We start from the raw sequence: 16118 nt of genomic DNA on the forward strand, positions 1-16118 counted from the left end.
AAATGTAATATACAATGGATGGGTGAGTTTACGCCGTTAGTACAAAAATACGACGAAGCTGTGTCTACCCTTTCAATAAACTTGTTTGCTCACAGTAAGTACTCGAGAGCTCCTTTGCTTGTGCAAGAGGATGAAAACAGATGAGGGGGAGGCCGACTGTTTACCTTGTGCACACACTTATTGACCCTGTGTGATCGTTGAGATTAAATTCGCAACCTTGCGTTGTCATAGCGGCTGTGTTGCTCAGCCTCTGTATTGTAGAGCCTTTGTGATAACAGGTAGAATATATCCACAGGGTCACCTTGGAGTGGTGATTGGAGGAAGGGAAGAGGGAGGAAGAAGTAAGGAGGAAGCAAGCAAAGATGGGAGGGGGGGAGTTGGGGTGGTAGGCATGCCAGTGGGAGGATGATGTTAGACTAGTTGTAGTAGGTCGGGGGCAGAAAGAGAATAGGTGGAAGAAAGGGAGTGGAGATAAAGCCTGGAGAGAGAGGGTAGAATAGAAACAATGCCAAATGTCTTCTATAATCATCATCTTTCTTCTATCACACTGTGATCCATCTTTTGTACTGAAGGCAGCCACGAGCCGTGTGTGTGTGTGTGTGTGTGTGTGTGTGTGTGTGTGTGTGTGTGTGTGTGTGTGTGTGTGTGTGTGTGTGTGTGAGGGAACTCTCCAATCTGCTATAACGATAACTACAGGGTATAATGAACAAGTGGCCAGGACAGGATTCTGTACTGATTAGGTGAAATTAGGCTCACTCCTGAGCACACCCTTAAAAATGATAGATGGTTATTTCTTACTCTGATATTGTTAGAAAGTCACAGCTTTAAAATCAATTTACACTCACTATGTAAGAACACACACAGAACAAATCACACTGTCTTAAACACACTGTTTTAAACACACAAACACACACACTTGGTGAGATCACAGTATTGCATGTGTGTTCAGCAGATGGCTCCCTAAATGTGTTGTTAACATCCATTAGAGTGAAGGCGAAAGATGCATTCTAGCAAATAATAATCCAGCCACTGGCTGCAAGCATTCAGACACAACTACACACACACACACACACACACACACACACACACACTATATCTTAACTCAAAGAAGCACGTGAACACATTACACACTGCACCAGTGACTCATTGGTGTCCACGCTCATGAAGTCCTCAATCGATACCTTCACATCCCATTGCACTCCTATTTCGCCTGGAGAAAGACCCTTTGATTACACAGGCTGATAGTGACCGTCACACACACATACGTGCACACACACTTAGATGCTCCCCTTATTAGTGATTGAAACTTCCACCAATCTTGTTCATCAACAATAAGCTTAACAAATTCTGTGAAGAGTACTAGCCAATCAGAGGCAGAGTGGGGCGGGCTTTTGCAGACTGCAGGTGGGAGGAAAAAATCAACCAAACTGCCGTTTGGCAGTACAATGGCCAAAGGCTGTGTAAGAAGTAATTTGGCATGCAGATGAGAGGGCACTTCAACATTTTGAAGTGTGCCATTGGTCAAGCTAGCTTGTGCCAAAGGTTATCTACCCTTGAGTTTCATGATGCCACACTCATTTCTCTCTCAGGGAGGAGCCAAAATGTCATCAGCATATGGTGTACAAATGATGAATGAGCTAACGTAAAAGATACTGTAAATCATCAATGTAAATTGAATTACTGTTGTGCATTTAGATTGTGTAACTAGAGAGGGAGATAGAGGGAGAAAGAGGGTTAGCCCACAACATTGCAGCATTGCCCAAGGGAAAGCAGCAGCAAAGCCCGCAGATTCCCAGAGCTCCACGAAATGAAGCCATTTAGAGGGGGGAGATGGGAAGGGAGATGGGCTGCAGGGAAGAGAGGGAGGTGGGAGGAGATGGATGGGTGGAGGGAGGGATTAGAGGAATAGCTCATCAGGCATTCAGAACACGCATCTTCTCGTTGACGACATCCACAAGGTGCCCTTCACGCATGCACACATACGAGCATGTATGCCCACAAACATGTTAACACGGTTGTACACGCACATGCTATATTTTACAGAAACAAAAAATCCAGAAAAGCTGCCCCATTTCTGAGATTTCCCTCACAGCAGACTTTGGCTTTCATCCATCGCGCCATTAGTTCATCTCATGCAGGATATAAAAAAATGCAGCTAAAAGACATGTCAGACTAAACAGACGAAAGCTTAAAGTGGCCATAGTGTAAAATATTTTCCTGAAAGCCTTATCCAAAAAATGTTTGACACAGCAAAAGAAAAAAAGCTAAATGATCTTTGGTAATGGAGAGCATTACTAGGTTACATTTTATTTGAGCTCTGTCTTTGTTATGTTTTTACTCTCGTTCCCCTTGGTTGCCTTCTCAGTGAATCCCTTCATTCCCTCCCGACAAGAAGAGAGGCTGGAGAGGAGATACAGTACATTACATCAGAGCTATACAATACCTATCTCCTTCACCTTTAGTGAAGACGTTTAATCCAGCAAATAAGAGCACTCTTTCTCAAGAAGTGACTCAATTTTTTTATGCAATAAGCCTTGATGCATTCAATTAAACATCACTAGAAGTAATAGTTAGCTTTCAAACAATTTGGCTTGGTGTAGAATTAATGCACCCTTTTTCTCACTCGTTCTCTCTGCGTCTGTCTCTTTCTCTCGTTGTCTCTCAGATAACAGTTTTCCGGATGGGGTCGGAGGGTCATCAGGACATTGACCTTGCCATCCTCACAGCATTACTAAAAGGTGGGTGTGTGCATTCATGTGCGTGTGCTGGAGCAAGAATGGACAGTACTGTAAATGGCTTCCATTTCACTGTCTCCCTCCAGTGATGTTGTTGTTTGGAAGCTTCTGTACATAAATGGAGGATCTCGTTTCAGAAAGCATTCCTCTCACTGTCACAATTTGGGTGCATGTTCGAAGCACACAAGTGTGTTTTTACTTTTGCAGTTCAAAGATTAGGAATAAAACATAAACATCTATCCTTATTTTTTCCCTTTTAAAGCTCCATTAAGCATGGCAGGAAGACTCGAAAGCAAACTTGCAGCATTAAGTCTTTATGTTACATTAGCTTATCAAACAATTGCTTTCTTACAGTTTTAGGAGAAACAGAGTATGGAGTCCTCTTATCAATGCCTTTTTGGATGATTTTGCTGGTTTTAGCTACATATTTATTGTACAGCCATCTTCTCATCTAACTCTTAGCAAGAAGTGTATTTCACAAAATATCAACATATTCCTTTAAATGTGAGGAGGTTGTGGCTCTGCAGCAATTAAAGCTATTGCAGACAAGCTTGCAATGAGTTCAGATCTCCTACATTGTATGCTAATATATGCCGAATATATAATATATAATACAATACAACACCTGCAGAATAATCAATGAGTATGAACACAGCTGCTCATTAACTGTGTGGCCAGAGACAAATAATTACAGGAAGACACTTACCATCGCCAATGAATTAATGAAATGTATTGTCTCTTTTAATCTCTTTTGAAGTATATCTTTCAATTTAATTTGCATTTATCAAATTAATTTCCCTTGAGGTCAACAATCACTTTTGAATGAGACACATGACTTAACTATATGCTATTATACCACATCAGCTTCTCATTTCTCAGAACTGCATTAATGCTTCCAGTGTGGCCAGCATCCCAAAGTTCAAGTTTATTATCTATACACGCAGTGGACAAGTAATGTTATACACAGCCGTCAAGGGGCATTACAATAGTTGCAGACAAGCAAATAGTGATTTATAGCCATATATCTAGCTTGGTTTCCCCCTCTACATATCACACTGCAACACATAAAATTATTAATCAGCAAAGTAACAGCTGCACAGCACTAAAGTATGACATAGTAAGACATAGAGAGAGCTAGACAGCTAGCAGTGGCTGCAATTCTTACACTGCAACTAATTGTTACGTAATAAAGGCAAGGAATTGGACCAAATTGAGTTACAAAATTGAAAATTCCTCAAATGCAAACATAGCAATTAAACCCAACCACCTCATCCTCTACCCTATTTCCCACTTCAATGTTTCCCATGCCCCAACCCCTCTACACACACACACAGGATTCATAGATCCATGCTTTTGATTGATTTTGCAGTAGCCTATATTGATCACAGTCGCTCCTCCCTCTTCAAGGAATATGACGCTCACACCGCCCACTGGAGTTTGCAGGCATGCCTTCTCTCAAATACACACCTATACATGTGAACACATGAGGTACACATGCACATGTATTTGATTAACTATCAGGGGAACATTTCATTCCACAGAGACTTAACAAGTTTGGAGAGGGAGAGTGTGATAGAGAAACATGTTTTACATAATTTATGTGTAGCAGTCAAGATGTATTATTTCTGTGGCCCATGCATCACTCCCTGATCTTCATCTCAGACACTTGCCCTATTACTTCCTCTATGTACACATGATTCACTCTTGTATTTTATTGACTCCATCTGTCTCCGTCTTTCATTTCTTTTCACTTTTTTTTATCCCCTTTCTATTCATTTAATTTCACATTGTGATAGGAATGGCATGTAGATGAATGAGTGAAGGGAGGAATTGAAATCAAAGGTGGAAAAGACAAAATAGGAAAAATGAAATGAAAAGGAGGAGATCATAGAAGTGAAAGGATGAGAGAGAGACGCTGGGGGGGTCCTTTATGGTAAACAACATGAGGGTCATTTTACATGCAAGTCTCATTCTGCATCTGAGTGAGTGAATGAGACGCGTTAAGGCTTTTAGTGTAAAATGAAATCAGTCACATCCTGCCCAAGAGCTTTTTAAAACACTGGATTAGACTCCTTCGCTGAAGAACTAAGCTACTGCCTGCAGCTCAACAAGGCACAGCACTGTCAGGAATACACGGTGAGGGGAGAACAGAGCAGGAGCAAAAGAAAAAAAAAGAAAAGGAGTGAGTGTGTGAGCCTGTGTGTGTGAGAGAGAGAGATTTAGAGAAGTGGCAGCAAAAGACACATGGTGTGACAGAGGGGAGTTAAGAGTATTTGATGGTCCGCTGTCTGAAGTAATCAATATCTTGACGATTGGGTCCATAAAGTCAGTTGGCTACAATTCAACCTCCCTGTAGGCAGTGAAACCACGAGCCTTTAATAAAGCAAGGCCACCCTGCCTTTACACATACAGATATCTCCACTAAAGCTCTTATTAGTAGGCTCTGGATCTTATTAGCAGGGCTCTGTCTGAACTCACACAATTAAGCTCCAGTAATGCTGTGCAGTGCTTTAAGATGGAGAGAGCATGGTGTAAAGTCATGATACTTCTGTGCTTATTAAAAATGACACAGTCTTGTCTAAACACAAGGGATTATTATTATATTTTAAATAACAGGGGATTTCTCTAAAGGCCTGGATGAATTGTTGCCTCATCTTTCTCATTTTGGTTAACTCCTCCCAGTGTGCAGGTAAATTATTAATGTGAACAGCAGACTGCGCTTCTGTTCGATCTAATTGGTCAAGTGCCACAAAGAGAGAAAACAGTACTTTATTGCAGCATATTCAATAGCATTTTACAGAGAAGCTATTTCACATTGGAGCATACAACGCTAATCAGTTCTGAAAAGAGATGTTTGGTTTTATGTTTACTGTCCTCCTCTGTCCCCATTTCATTTTATATTGCCTCTTAGATTTTTGTCTATTGGATGAAGTGTTTGAGACATATCACATACAATAAATACTGTATCACTGTTGTATATGCTCCTTTAAGACATAGCTAAAGTAGGAGGTATTTCTGTACATACTAGGGCCGTATCTCACAAGTGTTTTTAGGCTGATCATAAACCCCATCATAATAATTTTCTTACATTTTGCAGGGTGTTTAAATAAAACTAAAGAATAAATAAATAATTGCAGGTTAACAAGTATAATTTGAAAGAAAAACAGTTAACAAACAAACCAGCCATGCATTGTGAGAATGTAAGCAAATGTACATCCGACAATATGTCCTTTACCAAACAGCAAACATGCAGCAAAGCTATTACAGTGATGAGAAAAGGGAAGATGAGAGAACAAGATGAAGAATGCCTTCTTTCAGCAATGCCATCCAACACTTTTGTCTTATCCTTATTTGTCAGTGACCCCTTTTTTCTTGCCTTTACTTTATCCAGTATTACATTAAGCAAATCAGATCTGTCCAGAAAGTCTTTTTTTGTCTGTGTTTATCAGGCTGGTAAGCAGGTCCTTAAAATGGCTTAAATTACTTGAATACACATCTACTAATAAAAGGCCTTAAAAAGTATGAAATTGTCTTAAATTCAGATTAAATGTTCTTAGTCACGTCACTGTGAGAATTTCTGGTATTCCCATCCTCCCCTCTACACATTTAGATCAGGCAATGAGTCTGCATCATGGTCTGCATGTCTGGTTCATACTCCTGCGGCTGTCTGCCTATGCGCTCTGCGTGTTCCTGCCGCGTTAGTCACAGTTTTCAGGAGGTCCATGGCGCGTCCCTGCAGCTCTCTGCGAGCTCAGCAAACCAATGTCTGCAGCTCTGCAGAAGCTCTGCGCAAGCTTTTCCACAGAATTAGAAATAAGGCATAAATGCCTTGCTAGCCAGCCTGCTCGTTAGTTAATGTAAATGGATAAATGCAAATGTGACCAACATTAGATTAACATCTAATTAAGTTTTTTGTCATGGTCAGTAGAGGGCCATCTAAAATTGTAGCCATGGCACAACTGCAGAAGAAGAATAGGTGAGAGATGTGTTATTATGAATCCCGCTGCATTTCTTAGCAAGACCCACCCTGCGTAGCTGGTTAAGGCAGAGAGTATTGGTTAAGGTAAAGCATTGACCTTAAGTAGTTAGGGTCAGGATAGCTCATTTGTCAGGGCATAGGACCTGAACAAATTGGGTTATTGCTACCTTGGCGAGCATGGACGCCTAGCCAAGGGATGCCCATAGGGACTTCCACTACTGAGAGAGAGAAATAGAGACTTCCAGAGCACCACTGCTGAGAACTGTGTTTGGATAACGATTTAGGAGTATATTTCTTACCATGCTGAATTATTGTTAGATTACCAGCTGAAGATTTGTTCCAGTTTTGAAACTGAAGATGTTTTGTTGATGTTTTTAGCTGCTTGGGAAAAGTGTGATGAATCTACTGTGAGTCATGTAGCTATAGAGTGCTGCAGGGATGACTTATTTTTATAGGCCAATCCCAAAAGTTATCAACAAAAAGCCAATGGGATTTTTCCATTGGATTTCAGATTATTGGAGAAAATAAGCTTTGTTGCAAACACAAGTTTATGATATTTACACGTTTTGTTTACAAATGAACGCCTATCATTTTTTAAACGTAAAGGCAATCGGCTAAAGTAAAAAGCTAACGTTAGGCTGTAAACAATCTACACTACGGTCGCATATGCGTGTGTAAACATAATGAGGCTTTAAAGGCAGACTAGTCGGCGTGATGACGTTGTGTGGTCTCATTTAGCTACTTGTCTTTGTTAGACGCAAAAGCTTCAAATTCAGGAACATTTTCTGACATATTTTATGTTGCAGAACAAAACTTTAATATTTCTTGAGTTAACCACAGGCCGAATTTCAGGCATCTAACCAAAAATTATTTTAGACTTTGAGACAAAGGAACCGGGTGTTCTCATTTTACGATTCTTAGGACTCATTCCTGCAGCACTCAGCATGTGTTAGACGTTAGCTATAATACCTACAGAGTGCAAGCTAGATTACTCACCACAGTATTTTATTTGTATCTATCAAGACATAAGATTCACAAAACCAAATGGAGATAAATGATAGTGTGACTGTATATTATGTTCTGCCGTTAAAAGTGTTGATTAAGTTAGTCATGGAGTGATGTTGTTATGGGCATGCAAGATGCATTTACACATTTTCTGGGTGAGATCTCTTGAGTTAGATACTCACAGTTGTTAATTAAAAGTGATTGTAGGATCCTCTTGTGTTTGGTTGCAGTTATTCTGCTCTGTGATTTAGAGTGACGTATGGTCAAAGTCTGAAGTCATTCTACATAAGTGAAGAAGCTGCAGCTCAACCACCATCAGATATCTCACACCCAGAAGTATATTTCAAAACAAAAGTATTTAGTGGACTCCCATTATAGCCATAGCGGCCATCAACCTTTAGTCATAAGTAAATTCATTCATTCAAAGTAGAGTTCTACACATTTTGGAGTGTAACAATCTCCTCTTCTTTAGAGTGATAAGACAACTCTACAGCAGTACTGACTAATGCTCAGCAGAGACTGAGCTGAAAATGTTGTCCATATATCCACATATCTTCACCTTTAGAATAACTGCGTGGTATGGAAACATTTCAGCATAAGACAGGAAACTTCAGGACAAAATGGTACTCACACCATCAAAAGTCATAGACAAGGATCTACCTCTCCTTGCTGAAACCTACACCATTAGACTATGAAAAAAGGGACTAAAAATTCTCCAAGACTTTTTGTCCCCCTTCCAAATGATCTTTTTTTAACCTTATCCCAACCTTTTAAAGACTGAAAAGTATTATAACCAGTGCAGCCAGGTTTTGTAACAGCACTTACCCAGAGGCAGTATATGCCCTTAACTCCTAAATAACCGATGTGCTGTAATTATTCCTGTGTATAAGACACAGTAAGGGTATGCATACAAGGGTATACGTCACAGCTGGTTTGTGGTGCTGATAGCATCTCCATGGAAACATTTGTTTTATGTGGTGCTGCTGCTGGTTTTATGCCCTAAGGCAGTTACTGTATGTCATGTGAGGATTTTGTTTTGTGTGAGCTAACCAAACCAAATTCCTACCAGCTATTGTATGTTAAAGTGGCAATAATGTATTCCATCGTGAACATGGAATTTATATTGATTCTGTCTACCAGATGAACATTGAACAATATGAAATAGCATTCAGCTGGGGAAAATGAGTATACAAGCACGCAAAGAGAATATAAGATGAGTAGTGACTTACGGTCTTTATCAACATTAAAATAACAAAGTACAGCAGCTAATGAATACTAGTACTGTACATTGTTCTAAACTTGGATCTCTGAATTTGTATCAGTGTTTAAGCAACCTTGTTTACCAAAAACATGACATTGTTTCTCAACACACTTGTATCCTCTCTTAGGTGCCAACGCTTCAGCCCCTGACCAGCTGAGTTTGGCTCTGGCTTGGAACAGAGTAGACATCGCCCGCAGTCAAATCTTCATCTACGGACAGCAGTGGCCTGTAAGAAAGAACCATAAACAATATAAATGACAATAAACATACTGTAGCAGCAATGTTGTTTGTTTGCCTAAAAAGGTCTTTGGCAATGTATCTCAGTTTCGAAATGTACCATACCTCAGATTTGTTTCCAGAAACTGTCCTCAACAGCTGATAGTATTAATAACAATTGATATTGTATGCATTCAAGAAATGCGCTTCAGAATGCTTAACATTCACACAAAATAACTTGAAATGTGATTAGAAAGAGAAAGATGATGACTGAAATGTCAAATATAAGGATACTGTCAGCATTAACAAGTGATTTTGATGCAGAAAGCAGCTCAGGATCAGTTCTGAGTTAAAGGTTCAGCACCGGACAAATGTTTGCAAATAATAATCAAGGATTGCTCTAGTTATTTGTGATCATAATTGAGAAGTATGTTTTCCTTGCCGTTTTCATGTATAATTTGAGTCTAAGTTTATTTCAACTCTATTTTGGATGTTTGGTCTATGGAAAAGAGTTGTAATAATCATTTTGTAGTTTAAGTAAGTGATGGTGATCAATCTTTATGTATTTCAATGCAGTGCTCTTGTATCAGTGGTATGCAATGTACGTGCTGTGTATGGTGTTGTCAGCATACGTATTCTCCATCCCATGTGCCTTAGGTTGGTTCCCTGGAGCAGGCGATGCTGGATGCCTTAGTTCTGGACAGAGTGGACTTTGTCAAGCTGCTGATTGAAAATGGAGTCAGTATGCACCGTTTCCTCACACTTTCCAGACTGGAGGAGCTCTACAACACGGTAATAAAAAATGCACATTAAATGGTTTGTAAATACTAGTTGTGTTATCTTTTAGCAACACACCAGGGAACCGTGTCAAATGAAAATATTGACTTAAAGGTTACTTATGCAAAAAAAAAAAAAAAAAAAACCATGGTGCTGGTTTTGAACAAAATAGCTGGCAGGGTCCGTTTTGTCCTAAGGAACTGTAGATTCTGTCGGTGATGGTAATAATATACTTATATGTTGTGTTTGTTTGTTTTTCAACAGAGACATGGACCGTCCAACACGCTGTACCACCTCGTCAGAGATGTCAAAAAGGTAAGACCATCACGCCGTCCCTTTAGCTCTGTGGCTGTTCAGGCACACTGTATGGGAATGTTGGCTTGAATGTGTATATTAAAGAAGACACATTTTACTACATAGTTTCAGTTGCTTTTTTGCATTGTGTGTTGCATCAATTAGTGTGTCTACATTTTGGTAGCCCTAGTTGCTGATACTGCAAATAGAGGCTGGGATTTCTCTTTCAGCTGGAGTTGCGGGCTGCAGTGGCTGTGTAGAGCTATGCACGACTCTCATCCCTCTCATGACTTTTCAGCAATTTACTCTGTGCTTTCTCTAAGGCACACACTACCATGGTACACAAACACTACATGTATTAAAACTGCTTTATCCACAGAACTTAAGTTTGAGCAAACTGAAGCCGCAGTGGAACAGCTGTGAGGCTGAGAAGGAAGAACTCAGTAGACACAATCTGTTTTTATTTGTTTTAATAAAAAACAGTATTAAGTGTGATCCTTTAGCATGCAGTATCATCTGATTCTTTGAATAGTGATATTGCACATTCCCTTACATAACATAGATTTTATTTTTCATCAGGGCTGTGTATTTTACATGTTTAAGACGCTGACATGGTGGAATCCTCTCTCTTTGTATAGGTTTTGGCTGCACTTAAGCCAAAGCCAAAAGTGTTTTTTGCTGCACATCTCCCATATAATCTTGATGATTACTGCAATAAAATGCAGAAACCAAGAACTTTAAATTCAGCACATGTCTGCATGCCAATTAGGATTGATCCCACTGTTGAGAGATGATTGAGAGGTCAGCAACACCACCATTAGCATTGAAATATGTTCATTAATTAAAATGTTAGTGATTACAGTAACGCCGCATGCTCCTCTGAGAGTCGCTGAAGAGGCTTGATGTTGTAATCACTCCTTCTTTACCTCTTTTCTGTCTTTAAACACAATTCTGATCTCACGTTGGTGCAGAGAAAATATGCAGTTAATATTCTCCCACAACGGCACTTTGCTCATATGCAAAACATTCACATACACATACACCACGTAGTGCATGGCATAACATCCTCATCTTTTTGCAGAGCTGTGTGTAATTGCCATAGTGTAGCTGAGTGTTTGTGTCTCGTTGTTGTTTCATAGTATGATGCTAATTAGATTGAACTGCCATCTCTCAGATTGAGTCACCATGTCACTGCTGTTTTCATTTTCATTCTTCTCTGTGGATTGTTTTGTCATACTCTTCACAGGTAGTGTTTTGATTCAAATGCAGATGTTGTGCTAATAACAGCTGTAAGGTCCAGTGAAGGCTGCTCTCAGGTTTAATCTAGTTCATTCATTAGATTGTGTGAAAGCTGAGTCAGAAAACAGAAAATCACAGAGATTGGCTTGTAGACTAAAGCTGCCAAAGCAGAAATTGGTTTTCCTACAGAGTAAATGAACAATGCAGTTTTGTGGACAAAGGTTGGTAGCAATACACTTTGTGTCTCAGGATATTAGGGGAAACTCTGAATGTAACAGGTGGTTTTTCTTCTTAGCTTTCTTTGCTAATTGAAAGTAGAAATGGGCCTGAACGATTGATGCATGGGAACACTAACTTAATTTATATTGCATTACACATGGTATTGGAACATTCTTGTGATAATCTGGTGAGCTTCGGTACCTTTGGCAAAAAACATAAACAGTGTTAAATTATTGTCTACCTGAGGAAAGAATGAAGTCACTCTCCCTCTGTGTGTTGTAATCTGAGTTTCATAGACAGGCCATGCTTGTGTGTGCTTTAGTGCATGTGAGACTTTCTGTTGTATCCCACTGGTTAGCTAATGGCTGTCGCTCTGCCCTGCCTAAGGCGGTTACCGCTGATGACACAGTCACAACCCACAGCGTGGTCACGGAAGCGTAGCGTCCGGCTCAGGTAAACACTTTTAGCTCTGTCAGCACTGTTGCAGTTGTTTGCACTGCTAGCTGCTAGCTGTGACATGTGGAGGCAATTATATTGTCAGAATTCTGTATTGAGCCCCTTTAAGTACTGGCTGTTAATGCAGTGTATGTTGTAGAGAACTTTTCAGCAGAGCAACTTGAACTTAACTGCACTGCAGAATTCAAAACAGCAGCGCTCTAAGCTCTCAGTGTCTACTCACACAAGGTGTAAACAAACAGTTATTAGCTTGAGCTTCACTACCACAGGGAATTAAAGAGGGCTTGGCTGACTGCAGACTAGTGCTTTTGAACTATATATATGAGTGTGAAGAGGTGAAGCTTTGTGTTCACTTTGAACCACGGATGTATTAGAAGACAAACAGTATCTGGGACTCTCTTTACTTCAAAGTTTATCAGATGGCCTATAGGGCTTTGCCAGGCTTTACCACGAATGAAATGATAAGTCTTTGGATGTGACGACAGGATAGGGATGAGTAGGACAGTTTTCTGGGATCTCACATCTGATTGGAGAGTAGTGGAGGTAGCGAGAGAGGTGTAAAGATATGTAAGGTAATTGGTGTATCTCAAAGGAACAGTGGGGGTCAGAATAATGACAGCAGCATCTGGGGTTGATGTTGAGGGCACGAGGAGAAGCCGCGAGAGTTGACATAGTCATCGTTCTGACGTGAAAGAGCTTCTATTTCAATAATGATTCTAGCCTGCAGCGTTGATAGCTGTCTGTCTGTCTGTCTTTCCATGCTATTGCCCCTCTCTTCCAGGCTAATGAAACATAACCACTCTCTCTTTCTTTTCCTTTCTTCAAGACTGCATTGAACCTCACTGAGAAGATCTCATTATTTCCCTAAATACAATTATAACAAATCATTTTTAAAAAAAAATGTACGCCCTTTTCAATTGTCTTTATATTTTCTCTTTGAATCAAATTGCACCTGAGTTTTGATTCTCTTCTCACTTTCTACTCCCCTGTAAGAGAACAAGTTACAACTTGGTGCATTACTGATTCATGTTCAAGAGAGCTTTCAGGAATAATACCACACCTGAGACTGTAACCAGTTTTTGGTTAAACCATTCACAAGACTGGAGGAATAGCTCCAGATTTCTAGATTCAAACCAAGATACAAATGGTTTTAAAAATGCAAAGTGCAAAAACATAAACTGAACCACAGTCTGGTTGAGATGACAATTTATTAAAGAGGCTGGAAGAGAGATCTTGCCTGAGAGTTTCTGTGTGTCTCATTTCCCCTGCTCTTGCTCACTGACATTGTGTGTTCTTTCCAAGCGAGAATATCCAGGGTTCAGTTGGATCTACTTCAAGGTGAATCAGATAATCATGTTTTTCTTTCATAGCCAAAAACACTTTGATATGGATTTTGTGAAGTGAGTGTGTATGTTTTGTACACTTTATCCCTCTTGTTTATCCTCCTTTATTAATCAAGTGGCTTGGGTTGTTGCTGGTTAACACTATATGGTTTTCTAGGGAAATCTGCCCCCGGACTACCGCATCAGCCTCATCGACATTGGACTGGTCATAGAATACCTCATGGGCGGGGCATATCGGTGTAACTACACCAGGAAGAGATTCAGAACTCTGTACCACAACCTCTTTGGACCCAAGAGGGTGAGTGAATGATTCTCATCATTTAATGCATTTCACATTTTTTTAATGTCATTATTCAAAGGACCAATATCAGTGAAATGAGCCTCATGATCAAATTAGCCCTGATAAGAGCAAGATGAATAATATGGCCACATTATGTTTTATAATGAATGAATGAAATACTAATCAGGGACCGTGTACTCAAGGACAGACCTTGCTGATGCGAGTAGTAAATTAGCATGTGCACGTTAGTTGTGACATGACCGAATGAGCGGGAAACCTGAGCAAGTGTGATACTTGATGTTTTGGAGGAGGGATGGCAAAAGTGAGTAACTATGTACTGTAATTTTTTACTGCAAGTGGATTCTGAGCTTTGTTTTGTTTAAAAGTTTAGGTTTTTATTAATATCAGGAAACTCTTTGACTGAAATGGCAGGAAAAAATCAACTGACCACTACTATTTTGGTTAGCTTATCTTCAAGGTGCATCTGTTAGCTAATGGAGCATTAGGATGGAATATACATCTATATATCTCAGCCTGACAGCCCAAAATTATACCATTAAAAAATATTGCATTGAAAACGTTGCTTTAGGGAATTCATTGTCACTAAATCCACACAAATTCTGATCACCTCCAATCAAGGTGCTGTTCATCAGCAGAGGTCGAACATAAAAGTCGTCCTCCTGTTATTCTCCATTTCGTCATCAAGTAGACACACGATGCAACAAACCATTCATCTATAGTAGTGGCTCTTCATCGTGTGCCATCATAATCCCAATAATATACACACTTCATATCAATTACTACAGTATTCATCTCACTGATTAGCACAACTGATCACTGAAATCATATGCTGTAGTATTTGGAGGTTGTGTGTTTTACACCACACAAACTGCACATTATTTACTCTATGTTCATGTTCTGATGTATAATTCTCTCATTCTGCCTCAATACCTCACACAACGCCACAGGTGTGATGAAAATAGAAGTATACACAGCTGTGTCAGAAACACCATAATTCTGCTTGATTGTGTACCTCTGTGTTTGTATGTTTGAGTATGTGTTTGTGAGTGTGTGTATGTGAGTATTCATGTGCCTGTTTATCACTTTGTATGTCTGCCATGGAGGCAACAAAGCAGCTGGACAGACGCAGATAAAGTGAAAGAGAGAGAGAGAGAGAGAGAGAGAGAGAGAGAGAGAGAGAGAGAGAGAGAGATTTACTGTGATTTTGTAGATGAAATAAACATGCGATCACATAGTCACGTGTGTGCGCGCACATACACACGCACACACACAAACATGTTAACTAAGAACAAAGCCTTGAAATAAATGCAGATATCAAAATCCCCACAGGAGACCTGAGCTATTTTTACCAACTCAGATGATGGCTCATGAATGCATAATTCAGACATGCCCTGTTTTAATACAGCTACACAGTACTGTACCAAATGCACAAATACACTCTGCTTTTAATACATGCAAACATGCAACCGTAAGAGATTGATGCTGTACAGCATACTGTGAATCACAACAGAACCAAACTGCCATTTTTAACGAACATCATTAAACTTAAAGTGAGTGACTTACCGTAGAAGATTTCTGGTCTCATGTGAGTGAGTCTGTCTGTCAATCTGTGCTATGTTGTGTTTATAGAGTAAATTACTCTATAAAATACATTAGACAAAGTCTTGTTCTGCTTGTTTATGTTTTTGTTGCTTTTCTAGCCTAAAGCCCTGAAACTGCTGGGGATGGAGGTGAGTGTTGATCTCATCAAGATTTTTATTCAGTCATTTCCTCACTATTCCTCTCCCTCGTTGAAAACACACTCTTTTCCCTCATAACGTGTTGATTGTATAGTCATTCTGCAGGACCTTTTCAGCAAAAGTAGTCGTCAAGTGTGTGCTGTGTGCCTTACTGTCTTTGAAAGGAAGACCTTGAGGCATATTTAATTTATTTTGCTGGCAATCTGTATACACGTTTGAGCCAGTTGAAGGCTCGTCGTCAGATAACATTATTCATACATTTCCCACTACCTTGTACAAATATTTTTTCAATTTCCTTTTTTCACAGATTTATGATATGAAAAAAAACTAAACAAAAATATATGACTACATAACTGCTTCATGGTTCCAGACAGTATACATGTATATAACTCTTATAACACATGTCAGAGCAGCCCAGTTACATTGAACTGAATTGATAATGGCTGACCTAAAAGGGTTTACATAATACATTGTTTGTGTACTACCGTGTATCCATGGTGTACAAACCATGAAGTATCTAAATCATAAAGCTTTTATCACAGTATGTGTCTACA

General features: G+C 39.6%; 1 protein-coding gene across 4 annotated transcripts in view; it reads left to right on the forward strand.

Annotated features, from left to right (window-relative positions):
• Positions 1-16118, forward strand: part of trpm3 (transient receptor potential cation channel, subfamily M, member 3) — a 132260-nt gene that overhangs the window by 93184 nt on the left and 22958 nt on the right. For all 4 annotated transcript variants that reach the window (XM_068703377.1, XM_068703378.1, XM_068703380.1 and 1 more), the window contains exons 9-14: positions 2666-2738; positions 9108-9208; positions 9854-9988; positions 10238-10288; positions 13682-13822; positions 15526-15555. In XM_068703377.1, coding sequence (XP_068559478.1) covers positions 2666-2738; positions 9108-9208; positions 9854-9988; positions 10238-10288; positions 13682-13822; positions 15526-15555 — 531 coding nt within the window. The remainder of the gene's footprint in view (positions 1-2665; positions 2739-9107; positions 9209-9853; positions 9989-10237; positions 10289-13681; positions 13823-15525; positions 15556-16118) is intronic.

This window comes from Cebidichthys violaceus, unplaced genomic scaffold (genome assembly GCF_023349555.1).
Source record: "Cebidichthys violaceus isolate CVI_PGR_0920_01 unplaced genomic scaffold, fCebVio1.0.p SCAF_9, whole genome shotgun sequence".
Lineage (NCBI taxonomy): Eukaryota > Metazoa > Chordata > Actinopteri > Perciformes > Stichaeidae > Cebidichthys > Cebidichthys violaceus.